Source organism: Crocodylus siamensis, chromosome 3, assembly GCF_052110815.1.
Source record: "Crocodylus siamensis isolate JL-2025a chromosome 3, ASM5211081v1, whole genome shotgun sequence".
Lineage (NCBI taxonomy): Eukaryota > Metazoa > Chordata > Crocodylia > Crocodylidae > Crocodylus > Crocodylus siamensis.
The window spans coordinates 213,031,865-213,053,345 of NC_143397.1; the positions used below are offsets into that span (position 1 = coordinate 213,031,865).

Sequence of the window (21,481 nt, forward strand, 5' to 3'; positions counted from 1 at the left end):
CCCACCCAGGAAATTGAAAAAAATCAGCTCTTTTATGTAACTTTTATGGTGGTTATAACTAAAGGCCCACAGGAAGTTAGCACAATCTCTCCATTAACAATGTGTTCTTATTCTCTGTAAAAAATGTGTTCTTATCCTCTGTCTCATCCTTTCTTTTCAGCTTTTGTTAGAAAATTAAGTGATTCTTCCCAGTTTGCATGCAGAGACAAACAGGGGATCTTTAAGCAGCGTCACTGTCTGCTTCCTTTTCTTCCTTGGTGTTGTGGTTGGCTGCAATTCCATATGGGACCTAAGGAGTGGTAATGGAACCACACAGAGTAATACAGAATGAATAAAAACACAATGCCTTTAAGAAAATTTTTTTTGCTGTTTTCTTATTTATTGACAGAATTTTTTTAATTACAACACAATGAAACAATGGTAAGTACATAAGATGCAATAGTATAAAAAAGCCATTTTACCCCTCCCCTTGGTTAAGACACTTACAGCAGACAAGAACTGCCCTACCCCAATCCCCCCTCCTCAAATGAAAACAAAAATAAATATAAATTAATAAATATAAAACAAATCACTGCACAGCCCTTAACTCTTTGATTGCCATGGCAAGAACCATAGTGATGATTCTAGCATGTGACTTTTTTGTGGTTAAAGGTTGCCGCAGCAGTCAAAGGGTTCTAGCATTGTAAACATAAGTTCTTTGTTGAAAATGTTCAGTCATGTTAATGGTCTACAGCAATGCGATTAATATCATGACCCCTTGACCTTTAATGACGCAACATTATAAGGAGTTAAAGAGATAATAGCTTGGTGAGCTGTTACGTAGATTAATTAACCCATTTAACAATGCACTATGAGGCCTTGATTTACTAATAAAAGACAACTTGTGTATAATAAAACACTGTTCAATGCATTGATTAATAAAATCAATGAAAAAAATCAGTCTAAGCACCACAAAATTTTGCCTGATTATATCTGACAGTCATAATACACTTTAGCACCATTTAGTCAGCCTTGCATTTGCACACAAACAAGCTTTGTGTTTGTCAGTAGAAGCTACCTGAAAGAATAACATATGCCAGTTATAAAAAGGTTACTGTATAGAATGCTGTGTGAACCAAAAAAAAATACATATATATATAATATAATAAGATGAAATTTAGTTGCAAAAAGCCAGTAAATGTTCCAGCTCCTTTTTTTTCTAACACACATAATGAGGCAAATTCTGGCATGGAATGCATGTGTGTCAATGCAGCAAAAAAGAATATGGTGAGAAAATGTGCAGCACGCTACAAAATCATTATGTTTATATTCTGAAATATTTGTAGGACTTTGTAAAATTATCTGATCAACTGCTGTATGGGTCAGAGAGCAGAGCTTGAAAAGAGTCATGGTTTATCCAAATGTGAGTTATGTTATGTGTAAAAATACATGCAAATCTGTCCTAACCATACCAAAAGCCATGTCCACATATGAAAACCTCACTGAGATTGATAATTTTGTCTCAGAGACAGAGTAAAGAAAACATACCACAACACAGAAAGAAATATTAACCAGTACTTAACGTGCCAGGACTGAATCAGTTTTTGAAGCAAGTACCACATTGAGCAGCTAATGGGAACTAGATGGAAAACTAAAAAGCTGCTAAGATCAGCCCAACATGTAACAACCAGAACTGAAGAGGCAATCAAGTTATGACAGACAGCAGGGCAGAAAGCTTGCAGGGTAAGCAGGATGCCATTCAGGAACAAGCAGTAGATACAAAAAGAGTATGCAAAACAATGCAAACCTATCATATAAATACATGCTAAACCCTGACTGACAACCTCCTGTGCAAAGCCAGCCCCTGTATCAGATACTTTAGCCCTTAACTAGAGTCAGCAAAGAACAGGCATTCATTTTTCCAACCAGCTTCTGTGCATCCAGAAACTTTTCTGTCACACTATAGACCTACAACATCCAGACACATGGCCGTCCCTGAAAGCTGCAAGTTAACATTGCCAGTGTCCTGAACCCTTATGTGTGGTAGCAATTGTCACAGAGAGATGTGCATAAAAATGTTATCAACAAGTATGAATTACTAGGGATTAGAAAACAAAATGCCTAGACAGGAAAGCATTTTACATCTAATAATGTTGCTCAATATGCTTTAACCCTGAAACAGATATGGTTGATGTGTATGAATGAACCAATTTATCACAACATTTTAGATTGCCTATCTTCAACACAGTCGATGGGCATCAGTACGTAGCACACAAGGAAAAACAGTGCAAGGAAAAAAGGTTAAACCCAATGAATGGAGCCACAAGGAATGCAAGCACTGTTGAAATACAGCCTTCTGGACTGGCCAGCAAACACAAGACCTGACATGAGTGAACCACAATTGATTGACAGCAAAACAATATGCTGCTGCCTTAGCATCATTAACAAAAGGTGTGTGAAACCAAGCATAGCGATCCACTCTGTGATGGCTAATGTAACATGAACAAGACATTTTTTTTTTAGAATGGCTTAGAAAATGAGAATTGCCAACAGAAATTAACATTCATGATCAAATACTTGGGCGTTTGACTCTGATTGTGAATCCATGGATGTAATAAATCTGACCAGGAGATAAGAAATGTGGCACCGTAAGACATGGATACGTTTGGAGTGTTGAATTGTGTAGCATCATTGCAGTGGAAGATGCATGGGAGCTTTAAATTTGTACATAGTGTGTGCTTGAATAACAAGAGTAACCATCACACTCCTGGTAGACCAAAAAATTGATTTCTCTCTGACAGGCTTTTTTCCCCTCTGTATGGCCAAATAGTAAAATTGTATTTCCTCCACCAAATCTATGTAATTAACAGGTTGGGTCTTACTATTCTAGCTAAATCACCCAACCTGTAGAAAAGTATGTTGGAGAAAAACAATGGATGAGAGGCTTGTGCATACTTCAGTCAAGTGCTCCTCACCATGACAAGTTTTTTTAAAACTTGGATTAAAATTGGCTTGATCAAATCTATATGGAAAGATCTGTGGCTGGAGTGGATAAATGACAAGTTCTCTCTAGTACATTTTCAGTCAGTTTTATGCTAAATGTGTTAAAGAGCCCTTGGGCTTGCTGCCACCTTTTCACTTCATGGTTAATAACATCAAGAGGGAACAATATTGGAGGCATTGTTGCTGGTGCCCATTGTTGCTTAGTGATAGCCTGAAAGAGATTATTAGGCCCTTACTCAATAACCACTTGATACCGATGTTCTAGTAGACTTTCTCTAGCATACATTTTATATAAAATTTTCAAGGCAGTGGTTGAAGGCAACTCTGGGCATAGTTAAAATGAGGTTTCTTTATTCCTGTCAAACTGGTTTCAGGCAGGGGGCTAAACTGTTCTTTTTGGTGGTTGGCATCTTCTCCTAGAGAAGCATAATGATCGGGTGCCCATGCTAATACTTTTATGTCTGTCAGCATCTTTTGAACTGAATGACTGCCTGTTTGACTCAGCTGTGGACACTGGCAATAATGGAAGAAACAGTTCATGAATAGATTAATTCAGGGTGAAGGTGAATAACTGCATTCATCACAATTGTGAACCAAGGACTACCACCCTCAAAACTAAGGGGTTACATATTTTGTACAATGAGTATGTAGACACCGGTAAAATTCTATAGGCTTGTTTCCATCCAGTTACAAATAAGACAGTAATACTGAGTGAACCTTACTTGTAGATGTTTCACCAAGAGTGTTATAGAAATAAAGCAGTGTCAACTGGATAAATATTGAATAGATGTTTGATACCACTGTGGAATTCTTGAAAACTGGAATCTTGCCCAAATTGTGTATCAGTGTTTAACATGAGAATGATGCTAACATGATTTTAATAATATTACCTCAATTACTTCCAATTCACGTCACCACAGATATTAATAACCAACAGTGGCCACTGTAGGGTACTGAAATTTGTAGTGTCTAGCTTTAGGGGTATGGTTATGGTTTGACATCAGTTGCTCATATGCTTTCATTAAGGAGCAGTTAGATATGTAGACAGAAACCAGAATTTACATCACACATATATGAAATGTAGTCTCATCATGACAGTTAAGGTAGCATATGATCACAACAGCACTACTGGCCATTGACGTCTTCTGGAATGTATCCCATTATGATTGTCATCCTAATACACTTATCCTTTTTATACACTCAGACACTTGACATAAGCAAAGAGTGGTCATGCTGGAGTGATCTAGCCTTGGTGCTCCAGAAAACATGCAAAAAGCAAGGATTTTTGTAGGTGATATCTTTTATTGGACTGTAAACAAGGAGTCAAACATTACTGGCATTGCTGAGATAATGTGATCAGGAACAGCAGGTCAGCTTTCATTTTTATGTTGCAATAGCTATGAAAAGAACAAATGGTGGGTGTACCAGTTTGCACTTAAATTCAGTGTATGTCATTTTCTAATAGCACTTACTTAGATATGCCCAGGTATCATTCCATACAAGAGTGTGAGCACTATTAGTAATCTCACTTCATCTCAAATTAGGAATGACAAACTGGTTCATCATAGGCATAGGTAGTGTGGCTCTTTGTCATGGTGGTGCCAAACTATCTATTAAGGGTCACTACAGTATATACATGATTAATAACTGATGGGAGTACAGTATATGCAACTATCTATGTCATGAATGTAGAGCTTTAGTATGTAAATGCAATGAGAAAAAATGTATCAGAAAAAATGTGACTGTACAATGTGACTCACTATCCTTTGTAAATGCTTAACTTCTATTAGCAGAGGACTGATTTGAAAGTATGGTGTTCCTAATGGGTGAGAGATGAGATGTATTATCAGACACTGATAACTCATTTTTTTCTGGAGTGTAGCAAACAGAGCTGTTACATGGATATCTGAACACATCCCCATATTGATACAAAGGGAAAGCATAAACGGCATTTATTTATTAGACCACTTGAAAGGATGTGAAAGGATGTTGCTGTAGATTGGACTGCGGGGACAGGCCACTGAATAAGTAGTATTATTTTATATATTAGTATCATTTAATGAAACAGGAGCAACTGTTCATTGTACATTATAACTGCAAGAACTGACTGATGAGAGATGCTAAATTCAGGTTTGCACCCCATCCAAACATTAAGGAAAAGGAAACAAAGACATGCTGATGAGTGCCCACATGCCACTGTTGCTGATGCCATGGAACAGACATTTTTTAATATGAGATCCTGTAGTTTGACAAGGTCAGGGTTACTATTGACTAATCAAAACTCCATGGTAGTCTGGATTGCTCATCCCAATAATGATCTGTGGATGCTGCCATTATGCACAAGCTTATGAAGTCATGTTGCATAGCTTTCTAGGCAGAAAGAGTAGTACGTAAGAGTTACCATGTGTGTCTTTTCCCTGTGGTATCCTTTCTACACTGCAGTGCATGAATAGGGAGGTATAGCTAATACTCTCCAGTAATTATACTTGTTTCAGTAGCTATTACTGGTGTGTTCAGTTTCATCATTCTGTAGCACTTCCTTGATCACACACTGCAAGACTACAGCAGTGCATAAGGTTTTCAATACCATGCCTATGCTCAGTGTGTGTTCCATGCCAGGGGATGCTGTATCTAATAATTTTGTACTCACTTTGCATTCACAAACATTAACAAAGTGACAAAAATTGGTAGCCGAGATGCTAAAACTTATGTATATTAGGAGAAAACGGTATTTCCTAAGCATGTTTCTATGATTAACTTTGGAACAATGGTCTTAGGCAGTGGTAAGATAAGGCAGCGATTACAATAGTGACACACTAATGTTCCTCAGGCATCTGGAACTCAGATCATCAGTGAGCTTTCTTAGCTATTCATATATGTATCATATAACCTTGCAACATACGGTTTCTAGGTTTGTCACAGTAGAAGGTGTCCTGGGGTCAGCTATTACATGAAACTATTGAAACTACTGATGGTAACATACTGATCATGACTGTTAATACTGGTTATGGGGTGCAACACTTCAACTGATACCAATGCCTCTCCATATCAGCTCAAGCTTTGTGTCAAATATTAGGCAGGACACAAGAATGAAAAAGACAAATGAGAAATGATCATGTGTTATCATGATGTTTAGTAATAGGAGCATAATAAGAAAAGCTCTGTTGATCTACACTGAGTATGCCATGGTTGCTACTTTTATATGGGTGTGTGGGTGTGGGTGTGTGGGGGTGTGTGTGTGTGTGCGCGCGCGCGCGCATTCACTCCAGGGGATCCGCCTCATCTTAAACGGCCACTATTATGCCACTACAAGCAGCATACTGTGAACTAAAAAAGTATGTTCAGTGTTACAGTGTGTGTCAATAATGATTTTGCTGTATCACTAATTGTGACTATCAGTTCCTTAGTATATGTCTGGGAACAATATGATTTACACCCTAATTTGACCTCCAGTTAGACATCTGACCATGCTGCCCTTTCTAAGGATGCCTTTTTAGGTAGCTGATGGTGCTGCAGTCATTTGTTTGTGGGACTCTAAGTAGTATACCCAAAAGGTCACATATAAATGTAGAAAACAGCCGGTCCTGTTCTTGGTTCCTTTTACTGTCTTCTTGGACGGGTGAATGAAGTTGTTCTGCCTCAACATAGCATCATCCATTTCTGGACCCAATGCCAAACTAGCAGATAGGCCAAGCCTGAATTTACATGGGCTGTGGGTCTGCAGCGGAGAGACCCCTGATATTGTGCTTTCGTCTGGTCCTACTGTGATGGTTTCAATTTCTTTTACCATGCATGTGACAGTTGAATGCATAATATATGGAGCATGCACTGCCGAGTCTGTTATGCATCTTTTCAAGCCTTGCCCCACCAAGAATGCAAATGTGAAAAAAGCTAAATAAAAATGTTATGCTTTCATTGCTTCTAGGCAGATCTACTTTTCTGCTCTATGCACTTTTTCCAACCAACAAGCCAGAATTTGATTCGATCTAAATAGGTACCAAAAGCTACATTTAACTAACTGTGACATAAGCTAACAAAAAGCTGAGGAAATTGAAGTTAAATCTTATAGTTTATACTTATTGGGATAGGGATTCTGGGAGGAGGGTAAAACATAAACCAAGTTATGAGATAAAGGGAGTCTGGCTCTTAACTCTGAAGTTTCCTAGCTCTTGTCATTTGTTTCATAACCTAAACCTTTTCTTCTTTTGTTTTTTAAGATTTATAACATGATCCCCCAACCCTTCTCTGAAAAAGATAAATAAAGATAAAATGTCCATAGGATGTTATAAAATGTGTATTGTATTTATTCAGGAGATCTGAAAGGGCTCCTCTGGATCCCTTTTGAATCTCCATTCCAGCCCATCAAGTAAACATTGGCGTACATATTTTCTTAAATTTCTTTTCTGGTAAAAGTTAATTTCTGCATATAGTAAATAACTTTTTTCATAAATTCATAGGTTAGAAGGCCAGAAAGGACCATTATGATCATCTGACCTCCTGCATAACACAGACATTGGACTTTAGAGTTAAGAAACCTACTACATTCAGTTTAATAGCCTGTAGCAGATTGACAAAACCCATTTTTCATATTGTAGTTATTCACAATATGGATTGTAACAATATTAATATGGAGATGTCTATTAAAAACATTACAAAAAATGTTACTGAACATGACCAGTAATGAGAATTTCAGAACTCAAAGCAGGTATTTTATTTTTCCCCCCACTGATGCTAATAATTCTAGACCCTATTGGGTCCCGACTGTTTATCAAATTTCATTTTATTAAATTATAAACTATTTTTGACTTATACAAGTTCAAAACTAAACCCAGTAAAAAAATTTATTTGTGCTGAACACCTATAATTTAAAACAACCTCACACATATTTTGGATACTAAGCCAAACACAAATTATTCCTAGATCTTTAAGCCTGAAGCAAATTTTAATGGCTGTGTTATAACCTATTGAAATAGAAGTATACCATAGAAATGCTGACACAACCTTAGCCTGCATGGCATAAACATGCCAGTACAATGCTCTTATTATCCCTCTCTCTGTATATAATATATATATATATGCACTTTTAAGTAAAAGAAAATAGATTGAAGAATCAAGTTATTATGCATTCATGTATCTATGTTGTACCGAGCACTAGATTATCACACTTACCTTTCTGCATAATTACTGTAAGTTAAATTCTCCAAATACAAACATTTTTGTTACCCTATCAATGCACAAGTCAACATGCTCAGCACTTCATTATCCTCAGGGAAATAGTTGCACAAAAAGTCAAAGCTGCCATGAGAGAGACTTTGAAAATGAAGTGAAATTTCCAGGTGAGTCAGAAAACAGATAAAATGCTGTTCTGTTTTAAAGATAATATCACATTGTTGAGTTTTCCTACTGCAGAGGAAAATCAAATGCAGATTAAATACTTTTGTCAGTGTTTTCCACCAACTATCCAAGGGGCAAAATCAGAAAAGTATGAATTATTTTGTTCTGTCTGTAGCAGAACATAAATTTATAGCTGTTTGCTGACAACACAAGTCACTCAGTGGATTAAAAATATACGACAGACAGGCATAGTCTTTTGAATTTACTGAATGAGCTGATGTGCAGTAAATATTATCCTATGCTCTGTAACTATGACTAAACTCTAAATTTTCAGCAACAACTGAAATGGATTTATGGCAGCAATGCTATGGGCTGATACTGGTGCACTTCTAACATACAGTATACAGTACCTCTACAAAACATCTCCATAACGCCACCTGCATTGCATATTTACTGTAAAACTATACCTCTTTTGTAACTGTTCATTTTTTAGCTGTACGTACATATATCTGTTTATGCTCTAAGAAATAACAGTTTGCAATGCTTTATAGCATGCCACACATGATCTTAAAATAAGTCCTCAAATCAAAATATAATCATGTACTTGAACAAAAAAGGCATACTATTTTTTCATGCTATGCTCAATATAAATATAAATTCAAGGCAGTCAAGCTATCCATTACCAAAATAATAATAATAATATATATATATGTATATATACCTACACTCTCTAAAAAATGATCTAGTAATGTAGATTAGGAAATCAGTAAGAAATTGGTTGACTCTAGTATAAAAATTTTGTTTTATGTAAAAGCCAGTGCTGACTGTTTCAAGTATTTTGTATTTTTCCTATGTTTGTCATTAATAACTACTTATTTGTAGAAATGACTCATTTTATACTGAAAATTGTATTCAAGCTAATAAAAATTCACTTCTACTGTAGTTCATTTTTAGAGTGTGCATGTATACATAGCAAAATATCCATTGACAGATCTACCATAAATATTTTTGTTGCTGTCACTTCCTTTTCTAAGAAAACAGTTCAATGCTTTCTATAACCTTGGATAATGAATATCAGGCCTTTTAAAAAGAAAAAAACAATCAAAACTGATTTGTAACACCAGATTCCCCTCAGTTTGTGCCAGTTAGCAAGTTAAAGGTCAAAGAGCAAAGACATAGGATGGTACACTTTAAGGAAATTCAGACAGTGAATCTGTTCACAGAAGACAATGTTTAACATGGTAATGACAGTCAACAGATCAATAATCAAGTTCAAGGCAAGCTGTTCATTGTTTCAAAAGCTACTCCCCTCAAATCCTGGCTTTCATAAAAAGCCAGGTGTCTGACTCATGGGGTGCATTCGTTCTGACCATCTTTAATAAGTTCACAGCCCAGCGACTGTAAAGCCTATCACTGCAAGAAGCAGCTCTTAAAATCAATAAAGAGGTCTGTCAGTTGGTGACTTTTCTCTAGGAAAAAAATATTGATACAAACCTGCTCTGCAGGTCACATGAAAATGACAATACTGCTATTAGCACAAATTACACAAGAGACAAAATGCTTTGGTGGTCCCTTGGCTCTGTCAGTGATTTAATGTACGGCTAAATGCCAAAGATTTGACTAACCCTTTGAGAACTATGGTGAACATGCAATACGTAATGCACCAGAGAATACTCATGCAACATCAGAGTCATCATTTTTAGCTCTCCTTTGTTACTGTAACTCTACCTTTGTGTATTCATGTACCAAGACAAATTGAATTATCATGCAACATAGTTTAAAACAGAATTTCAATATGTGTAAGCTATAAAACTGTAGCTGGTTCAAAAATCCTGTCTAAGTGCTAGACATTAGTAAAATAAGTTTGGTTTATTTAACCAGAAAGTAGCTGGCAAATATAGTTTAATTCGTATTTATTTGCTATAAATATTTTATTTTATTTTATTTTTTTACCAATAATGCAAGTAACTAAAAACCTTTACTTGCAATCACAGGAAATCTGCTTTAAAAACCTGAATGTATTTTAACCTGTATTTCCAAATACCACATCTGCCCAGTCCTGTAATTTCATGGCAACCCAGGTTAGCATCCATCGGACTCTGGAAACTGATCCAATAGTTCTCAAAGGGTTACACCTATGTAATCCCAGTGTCAATTTTTCTCTAAAACATGACTCTACCTTTAGTTCATTGCAATCCACTTCAGAGACATACTGCTTTTTGCTATGCTTTGGAATGAGCGTTTCTGACAGACCTGTGAAAGGCCTGGGCAGTTGGCCTGGTATAGCTCGGGAAAAAAATGATGCAGGAAAATTAACAAACAAAAACAAAACAAATCAATAAAAAGGTTCTGTTTGAAGATAGAAATGAATATAAATGTGTTAAAACATTGAGGACATAGCTCAGAACAGCTGTATAAAACACAAAATGTATCATTAAGGCTGTTACTATATTGCAGATATTTTGGCCCCTTGTTTGTTGGAAAATGGCTGTCCAAACAGTCTGAAGTCCTGCGTGTCATCCAGGTCTCCCACTTGACAAAAATTGTGTGTAGGAGTGTAGGACTATATCCCTAGCAGACAGAAAGCAATCCTCTTTGGAGACAAAGCTGTTTTGGGTCTTCACACTTTCCTGAAAGTTCAATTATGGGTTGTTGTGTTGTTATATTTAAAAAAAAAATTACTTTCAGCAAAAATCTTTTCAAAGGGGAACAGGCTGTGTGGGGAAAACAGTAGAAACATTAGAGAATTTTCTTTTTTTTTTTCCTCTTCATTAGTTAATCCTGATAGTTTATCGGGTATTGAGCGTGCAGAGGAAAGGCCTAGAATCGAATGACAAAGAAAGACAAAGGACTGAAGAAACGGCAGATACTGTGTATCATGGAAGCTTCCTAGTTGAGTGAATCCCCACTCATGTGCAGGACAGGCAACCCCCTGGGTTTTAAAGATCAGCCTTGATTCAGGCTGACAGATGCCCATTCCTAGCTAGGAAACTGCTTAACAGCTCTTGTGTTGAACCTCAAGTTACCACAAACTCCTGGGAGAAAGAAAAAACCCTACATCACACCCACTCTTGCATAGAGCGTTTGCAGTACAGTATGTGGCGGGGTGTTCCTTTCCTCTTGAACTGGAACACAGTGTAAACCAAGACAAGGAGGCACAAGGCCAGGATGCAGGGAATGACAATGGCTATGGCTTTCACAGTGCTGGCTGTGTTGTCCAGTTTGATGACAATGTCAACGTCATCTTGAGGGCTGTATCGGTCTCTGTCCCGGTCTGTTGGGCCATCACAACCCATAAAATCCTTGAGGATGGATCTGGGATATCCAGGTTCCACCCTGAGCATCTGGTTATTGAATTTCCAGTACTCCTTTCCTTTGTAGAAATATGTGAAGCCTGGGAAACAAAAGTGCAATTATTCAGGGTCATGTCAATAATTTACAAAGGCTGAAGTTAAGCTGTTTAATATGAGCAAATGCCACTGAATTATTTCATAGCCTCAGAATCTAGAAAATAAAGTTACATGGATTAGTGAACTATATTTTAGGATCGGGAGCTTTTTGTTCTTAGCAATAGGTATATGGCTCCCAAGAAACCTCTTGTCCAGATTAGTGTTCAAGGAAGAACTTCATTCATTTTTTGAAAAATTCTTAGATTTCACGGTTCTTATTTGATTAAGCTGGGATCAAGTCTTTTATCTGTTGACATACTGAGGAAGGAATCCCAGAGAAACCATTTTGAACAACTGCAGGAACAAATGTTTCCTACTAATTGAACATTTAATCAAGGTTATACCAGGGCTGAGTCCCAACACTTTAAGAAGTTCCAGTTCCTCTCTTTATAGACGGTCCATTCAAACAAATTTCAACAATGTGCCAGCCTAGTTTGAAATGGGAACTGACCACCTTCAATTTCGTTTCAGCTTACTGATGTACTTTGGAAACAAGGAGCACTATGTGAACTAACAACAGTGTTGCCAAGAGAAAACAGGTGTACCTAGCTTCAAATTTTCTGTGGGTAGCTGGTATTTGATCATTCAGATGCAATCCAATATAATTATGAAACATGCTTAAATGAAGAAAAGCTGACTCCCTGCCAAAAACCTATAGCATTTTATTATCCTATTTGAAAAATGGTATTGATCTGGCATGAAACAAACCTTCAAGAAGGAAGAACTTCTTCCTACTGTTTGTGAACTGAATGCAAACAGCAGGAAATGCCCTTATCTTTATAGGTCTCAAGTTATTTCCTACAGTGCTAAAGGTCACTAGGAAAAATAAGATGGATAGGACAGAATTTTTCATTTTGAAAATGCTTTCTGGGAAGTCAGATTAATAGCAATTAAGGCCCCCTCTTCGCATTAAGGGTACTGCACAATTATCTTGAAACCAGCTACACATGCAAAGTACCTATCATGCCATAAAAAACTCCAAGCAACTATAACTTGCACATGTATGAGAGTCTCCCCAGTGGGTGGGAGGCCCATCAGCTGATGGGACTCTCAGCCACAGAGGTGCACCATGCCCAATCAGGACTACGAGTCCTGTAACTGAGGTGACTCAGACTCTCAGCCCCAGCAGCTGGTGACTCTGGGTTTTGGCAGCAACCTACAGCTTCTGGGACTCCGTGTCCTGCACCTGCAGATGCTGGGCCCCCATTGCGTGCCTTCCAGTACAGCGCTCAGCTGGGTCATGGCAGCTGTGGGGCACTGCTGTGATTTCCCAGCCCTGAGCGTGCATGGAAACATGGCTGCCACAACCTCTGAGCCTGAAGAGTGCATGAAACCTCCAGGGCTCGGAAATCACAGCTGCTATGATCTGCCAGCTTTGAGGGTGCATGAAACCCCGAGGAAAGGGAGACTGCATCAGCTGCAATCTCCCAGCCCTATGGGTTTCACTCTCCCCCTCCCAGCAGTAATGCACAATGGGATCTAATGCACCGTCCCACAATCACACCTCCTGCCATGCATGTGTGACATAGCAGGAGATGCAAATGTGTGGATCATGTATTAGATCCCATTGTGCCTTTACCTGCATGGGTAGAGGAGCCCTCCATGTTTGAATTAATAATAATTACATAGGGCAGCAAAAGCTGGCTTTTTGTAGACATATGGAAGAGGATTTTTTTTAGAATATTACTTTTCCTGCTCAAAACTTTTTGTATAAAGTCTTTGTCCACTACTGTTATTCATTTTATAATGTGAGGATTTTTTCAAAACATCTTTTTGCAGTAGTTATTTATGTCATTCTAATTATCTTCCAGACAGTTGAGTAGATATTTTTATACATTTTATCTGGTCTCTTGCAGTTTTAATATTAAAAACCTTGTGAGTGTCTATGTCTACATATCTGTAGCTTTAGCTTGAAATGTATATGACTGGCTAGATAAAAAGAATTGTAGTGAACTATATCAAAACTGCTGTTAGGATATTTGGTCATGAAATGCCTTCCCTACTAACAGAATACAGCATAAAAGAGCACAATAATTATTACTATGCCATCAACATTTAGTTCAAAAGTTGAGGTTTTCAATGCATTGAAATATCTTAAAGGAATCTGTAGTTTAAACTCAGAAGCCAATACATTTGCTCATTAACAAATGCAAAGTTGCAGTTTTTAATGTCATTATTTTTTAGCAGGGAATCACATTAATTTCCTCAACATAATAATGCTTTATTAAGAAAGCACAGTAATGTCAATAAAAATCTAAGTCTAGAGAATAGAAAGGATACTGATAATTATGGGCATTTCAGACTGCATTATCAAATGAACAGGGGACAAAATCAGAGGAAGATATAGTATATGTAGCTGGTTAGGAATTTTTCAACCAAAATTTTTTTGCTTCAGAAAATGCAGATTTGTTAAAACAGAAACTAGCTGCTAAATTGAAAAAAAAAAAATTAAAAACTGTTTAAACCTCCCATTTCAACATTACTGATACAAACAGGGCTATTTTGGGTTCAAAATGACTTTTCAATTAGAAATGTAAGTGTAGTAAAAATATTAAATGGAATAATACTTATAAATATTATCAAAATGGCACACTTTGATTAACCAAATCTGACATTTTTTCACATTTTTTATTTTAAAAAATGTTTCTCTCTTCCCAGTTCAGGCTAGGAACATTGTTTTGAAAGCTTGAAAATTCTTGCAGGATGGGCAGACTATTTCCTAACCAAATATATTTCTGCGTCAGACAAAGTCTATCTAATCATGTCTCAGCAGTGACCAGTACCACAGTCTTCCAAAGAAGGAGGAAGATCTAGCAAAAGGCATCTTCAGGATAATCTGTCCCATGGATTGTCATCTTAATCTCTATTTGTTAGAGGTTTTTAACATCTGAAAAGAGGTTCCTATAAAGGGGATGAAGTTGACTTAGTTACAAGTTAAGACAATCCATTACTGTACAAAGTACAGAAGAGACAAAGTTATTCCTTTGTTCAAGGTGGTTACTAGAATTTAACAGAAAAACCAACATGTACCTCATGTCTCCAGCATTAATTACTTAATCATGCCTATCTCCAGCTTTTTGTCATACTTCTACCTGCTTAAGCTTTCTAAAGCTGTCTAAATGGTGGGCTCATACCAAGAAAGTATCTGGAGTTGCCAGGTGTCCAAGATCTTTCTTAACATGATTCCAACTAACTTTTTGGAGGATTAAGTTTAGCCCCATCTATCTTCTGCCTATGGGCAAACCTCACTTTGTTTTTAATATGAAACTAAAAGGGTAAATATTTTAAAATATACATTTTAAAATCAAATCTAAAATATACATTTTAAAATCAAATGGATTAACTGGAACCAATTCTTCCTTGCATGACCTGTCTCTGCAGCATTGGAGATTCATCTGTTTGAATGTGAAGGTATTGTTAAGAAGCACAACTAAATGCTAATGTGTTAAGGGGAGAAAATATTAAACCCAAAGGGCATGTCTACATGTGCCCCCATGGTGCAGTTGTTACTGCGCCGTCATTTAATACTTGCTTTAGGAAGTAAATGATGGCACAGTATCACTTGTTACCACGTCATTCCAGCGGCACAGTTATTTTTAGCAGCTACGTTGCTATAGCAATGCACTAAAGCGAGGTAGCTCATCGCTACAGCCATACAGTATCAGCGTTACAGTTTGTGCCCCCTGATGCTATGTCACTATAGCAATGAGCTATGTCGTTGTTATGGTAATGTAGTGTCTTGTGTAGATGTGCCCCCTGTGTATATGTGTGTATATGAAAAAATGTATATACTGTATGTATATGTGTGTGTGTATACATGTATGTATACACACAGAAGGTCAGCTCATGTGTGATACTTATATGCAAAACAGCATCTTACTTAACCTACTTTTCTTATTTTAAAAGAACACACTAGCCAGAATCAGAGAAGGGTTTTTGCTGGTGGGTGAAACAGAGACAAATCAAGGAAGTGATAAAGCATATTTTGGAGAAAACTGTTTCCAAAACAAATTAGTAAAATAAGTTTGAGGAAGAAATGACCGAAACCAGAAAAGTAAGCTATACATCTACCTACTAAAGGGAAATGAAAACAAGATTGCAAGAATGATGTGTAGGTTGGAGGGGGGAATCCTTCAATCATAAACAACTCAATCAGAAACTTATCCCCATCAATGAGCACTGAGCATAAGCAATACTTTTGTTTACATCAGAAGCGTCTAAACTTTGTTTAATTTACAGTTGCACTGGCAAATTGCCAGTAGACCAAGGGTAGCACTTAATTTGCATAAAATGGAACAGATTTCAGCTGCTCTCATTCAGTTGGAGGAGAAACCTTTGGAGATACTAGGTTGCCCCATATGATGCTCCATCTTGGCCCAGGTAATAGCACTGCATGCTGAGATACATGGTCCCTGTGCATTGTACCTATGCATTATATAGTATAGGATACTTCCAGTCTTATAACAGAAGAGCATGGTTCTGCTCCAGAGTACTCCAAATGAAAGTAATAGCTTTTATGTTGGATGAACTGCATCAGTGACTAACAACACTGCCTGTTTTATGAAACACTCACATCAAGAAGAGAACAAAAATAAGCAGCAAAATGAACGAGATGCCCAACCACAAATTAAAATGTATTATATGAAGATTAAAACTCTTTCTCTTCCTTTCATTGTAATTATAAACAGAACAATCAAACAACCATATAACAGAGTTTAAGGGAGAGCAGTTCCACAGTATGAAATATTTCCTCTGGGTAAAAAAACATGTTTAGCCAATCTACCACCCTAATTAGCCAGTCACACCTATGCATGTTAAGAAACATTAGGTCAAGTTTAAAAGTTGTCCTGGGCCTAGCAGCCCTTTAGGCTAGCGTAGTTAAGGCATAACAATTCCAGTAGCCAATAGCACATGTGGCTACCTCAGATCTAACTGGCTAACTGAATCTTCAGTTTACAGGGTAACATATAGAGTTAAGCTGACTCTTAAACTCATGCCTCTAGACCTGTAGCAAAAAACTCCTTTGCCTCTATACCTCTAAATGGACAGCAGAATGCAACTAAAACAAGAAAGTACTTGCATACCATTTTCTTTATGGACAAAGGCTCCCTGAGGAGATTCTGGGATACCTTTCCAGATTGTGATTGGTTTGGGATAACCTGGGTCCATGGAGCTCACTTCTTCACTGTACCTCCAGTACCTAATTTATAGAAAAAAAATTAAAAGGACAATTTTTATTATGGCAGTGGATATACAAATTTTCTTTCTAACAATGGGGTGCATTTAATGACTGAAAGCAGGGTAACTAGACTTCTCCTGGTTAGAAATGTTACCAAGTATTATATCAGTTTAATCTACAAGCTGACTAGACAGCTGTTTCAAATTAGTACACAGCAGATAAAAGAGTTCTCTAGCTTGACATCTGAATAAACATGCACCTTATTTATAATCGGAGCATTTCTAATGCCTAGGGCTTCTGCACAGCAACAAGAAGATACAATATATGCAAAAGCTACATAAATGTTTCAGATGAGATTTTAATTACAAAGAAGTCACTGAATTCAAAGTTAAGGCTCCAGTAGCAAGCTTAACTCTACCCACTGTGTACATGCATTACAATCATTTTTCATTATATTATCATACAATATGTATGAAATGATACACAATTCTTTATAACTTATGTATCTCACTGACTGTAAAAATGTTTAATTCAGAAATATACAGCACACAAGTTCAAGGCAACCTGAACTTGTGAGAAATAAGAATAAATAATTGATATAATTTACACAGAAGAAGAGTTAATATTCAGCTTATGTGCTCATGCAGCAAGACAAAGTATAACACACATATGTATTTGATTATGAAAATATTGCTTCATGGCTTAAGCATGGAACATTATGTTATTTAGCACTCACCACGGATCTGGGTTTTCTGTTTCCCGCGGAAAAACAGAAATAATACTGATTTCCCCTTTTAACCAAGAAAAGTGCAGGCTGGACAGAGCAGGAGAGGCAGGGAGCACCATGTGCACATGCATGCTCACACATGCACGTGGCGACCAGGCAGCCTGGAGAGCAGCTCCCGCAGGAAAGTCTGGTAGGGAGGAAGGGGAGACTGAGGCCCCCATACAGAGGGAGGGAGGGTGAGTTGGGCAGGGCTGGGGCTAGGGCTGGAGCTGTGGCTGATGCCCAGCCGTGGTGGTATGTGGGGCTTGGGGCCTGGGGCCACAATATATGGCTGCAATATGTGGCCACAGGGCCCTGGTGGGGAGCAGGACGGAGCCATGGGCGGCTCGTCTGGGGGATGGAGGAACTGGCTCCCCACCACTGCATGTGCACCCAGGGGGACAGAGGGGGCATGTGCCCCCCAGATTTGTGCACAGGGCGGGGCCAGGCTGCCTGCTGCAGGTTCCCTGCTCTGCTGCCTTCCCCCTGGGGCCTCCACAGCCCAGTGCAGAGGGGGGCCAGGTGGGGAAGCTCTTTGCCTCTGCACACCCCATCTTGCCCTGGCGAAGTGCCCCCTGCTCACCCAGCAGCAGGAGTGGTGGCATGGAGTTGTATCCCTTGCTGGTGCCAGGCAGGCAGGTGGCACCTCATCATAGATTTCATAGACATTAGGGCTGGAAGGGACCTCACAAGATCATTGGGTCCAGCCCCCAGCCCAAGGGGCAGGAAGTCATGGTCGTGCAGAGCCCCCAGAAACAGCAACGAGCCTCCCCGGCTGGCTCTGCTCTGCCCTGCTGCACTGGGTCCCACCCACTGGGCCACAGAGGCCCAGGGGAGGGCAGCATGGCAAGGAGTTGGCAGTGAGCAGCCTGCACCCACCCCCACCACCATGGGCTTTGCTCCAGCTATGCCGCCCATAGGGGAGGAGAAGCCAGAGGAGGAGCTGCACTCTGCTCTGCCATAGAGCCACTGCCTCCCATGGGTGGCAACCAGAGGACTTGGATGCTGCTGCAAGGGGCAGAGGGCTGTGGACCCAGGTTCCTGGCCCCATAGCGCTGGCAGCTGGGGGCCCCCTCTGCCCAGGCTCGCTGAAGTGGGGAGGCTGTGGGTAGGAAGTGAGGGGCACCATCAGGGGTGAGGGAGCTGTGGGTGGGGAGTGAAGAGCACCGGCAGGGCTTGGGGGGCAGTGGCTTGGGAGTGACGGGCCTGGACCCGTGTCCTGGTGAGTAAAGGGGCAGAGGAAGCTCTGATTTTCCATGATAAAAAACCCCCAAATGAAATACTAAAATTTATAGTATTTGGAATTTATATTATTATAGTGATTGAGACACTGGTAGGCTTCCAAATGTTTTACACCATATTTTGAATTGTAAATATATCAATAAAACATTGTGTTCAATGGATACCTATATATACAGTGGTGTTACATTTTAGTCACAGATTTTGGGGTTTTTAATCAAAGAATTTGTGATTTTTAAACAGAGAAAACTAGGATCCTTGGAGATCACTCTGATTAAGAGTTAGGACATATTCAAGTTTGCCCTCAGGTCTGAACCTTACTCTTTTGAGTAATTTGTTGCTTATAAGAACGATTAATTATCTTTGTCTGTGAACACTTGAATCAAGCCACTTTTGTGTATATGATGGTCATTAAAGTAAAATTCTGTTCTGCTATATACCCTCCACACAATATAGTATTTATATGTTTGTAGCTTTATTATTTATAAATCTAATTCTTTTACGCAAACTTACATAGACTGTAATAGAGAATAATAACATTTCTACTTGTTTTTGAACAAACCTATAAAGCTTAACATAATAATATTCCTTGTGGTATTATGAGGAATGATTAAAAAAAAAACTTGAGAAAGAAAACTCTACAGGATTTCTATATAATTTCTAGAAAACCCTATTAATTTTATATATATTAAATTGCATCTGACAAAATAGGTTGTTGTTTACAAAAGGTCATCATCTCTGAACCAGTTAATTTCTAAAGTGTCACTCTGCCTCAACATCTCCCTGTTTTCAATAAGGATTTGTGCACATGTAAAACACAGAGGGTGTGTCTATACAAGACACTTAACTGTGTAGTAGTTTCTTGCACAGTAGGCACATGCATCTACATGTGCACATGCTTACTATGCAGTAAATTTCAATAATCACAAGTTTGGTACTTGCAAATGCAAGTAACAAATTTACTTTCAATTAGTAAGCGCAGTAGTGCTCGTCTAGATGCCTGACAGGAAGCAAATCTGCTCCTGGTCAGCCAGCTACCAGGATGTGGGAGATTGCTCTCTGCACCCAGGAGCTGCCTGCTCGCAGGGTGGGCTCTGCCACCAGAGCCCAGGCATGTCCCCCTGCCTCAGCAGCAGGGAACTCCAAGCACCCTGCTCCAAGATCGTGATTGGAGAGCAGGGGCTGGGAGATCCCCTGTGATTGCAGAGCTGGCATTGGGAGATAAGGGTCTCCCAGCGCCAACACCATGGTGTGAAGCTGGTGCTGGAAGCTCCCTGCTAGTGAGGGCCAGGAGCCTATTCCCTGGCCAGCTTCATGAGCACAGAGCTGGGCATGGAACAGGCTGAGAAGCTTGTTCCCTGCTGAGCTCTGCACTCACAGAGCTGAGTGGGAAGAAGTTCCCCAGCCTGTTCCCTGCCCAGCTCCACACTCATGGAGCTGGACAGGGAACAGGCTGTCTGACTTCCTGATTGGGAAGCCAGGGTCAGGAGCTCCCTGCTGCCAGAAGGCAGCCCCTGGGGGCAGGGTGCAATGTCCCAGCCCTGGCCAGGAGACAGCTTGGCCAGAAGACAGCTGTTTCCTGGTCTGGTGCTCCTTGCCAGCCCCTGACCTACTACCCAGAAGAAGCCTAGAGCTTCCCTTGGTGACAGCAGGGGCCCATTCCAGGGCCCCAGAAAGCAAGAGCAATTTGCTGCCATTAGCAGCAAATGTGCTCCCGCTTCCCTGGATGTGTAGCTGCCTCCCTGGAAGCATTTACTCATGAATAGTTTACTTGCGAGTAAACTGATCCCAGATCAAATGCATGTGTAGATGATCTCACACTCTCCATTTCAGAAGAATCTACCACTTCTCTCAGTAATTTCTTCACTGCTAAAAATGTGTGCTTCTTTATTTGAAGTTGTCTGGCTTCTGCTTCTAGCTGTTTGTTCCTGTTATGCCTTTTTCTGCTAGTCTAGAGGCTTGATATCCTTTCCTGGTGCAGAATACTTATGAATCTTAATGAAGTCATTCTTGATTGTCTTTCTGATAATTTAAGCGGACTGAGCTCTTTCAGTCTCTAACAGCAACATGCTTTCTCCAGTCCGAAACTTTCAATAGATTTAAAAGGTGGCAAATTTAAAACCAATTAAAAGTCAATATCAGACAAGTGATTTTCTGGCTCTGGTGTATGAAATAAAACAGCTCTGATCCCTTAATCTAGTTACACATTCACGAAGAAGCAGTTTGAGTTCAATCAGCAACATTATTCTACCCCTTTGATTAATAGTTTTTGCACATTTTTCAGAGAACTACAGTATAAAAGGGAAACGTCATATAGAAATAATAAATGTGTCTGAAAAATATTAGTTGTATGAAGCCATTTTTCCTCCCCCATTTTACTTTTGCATCTCTTGGTTTTCCAGTTACCATTTTTTCTCCACTTTTCGTCTCTTCTGTTTTTCCCTCTCATTCTTTCCTCTGTCTCTGTTTCTAGTTTAACATTTTATGTATTCTACTCATCTTCCCTCCTCCTACATTTCATGGCTGCTTTAA

The 21,481-nt window shown here is 39.0% G+C and overlaps 1 protein-coding gene across 1 annotated transcript in view; it reads right to left on the bottom strand.

Moving 5' to 3' along the window:
• Nucleotides 1-351: 351 nt before the first annotated feature.
• MMP16 (matrix metallopeptidase 16) overlaps nt 352-21,481 on the bottom strand; it is a 294,816-nt gene continuing 273,686 nt past the window's right edge. The window contains exons 9-10 of the mRNA XM_090040277.1: nt 16,850-16,965; nt 352-11,710 (exon numbers count right to left, since the gene is read on the bottom strand). Of these exons, the coding sequence (XP_089896403.1) occupies nt 11,376-11,710; nt 16,850-16,965 (451 nt within the window). The 3' untranslated portion in view covers nt 352-11,375. The remainder of the gene's footprint in view (nt 11,711-16,849; nt 16,966-21,481) is intronic.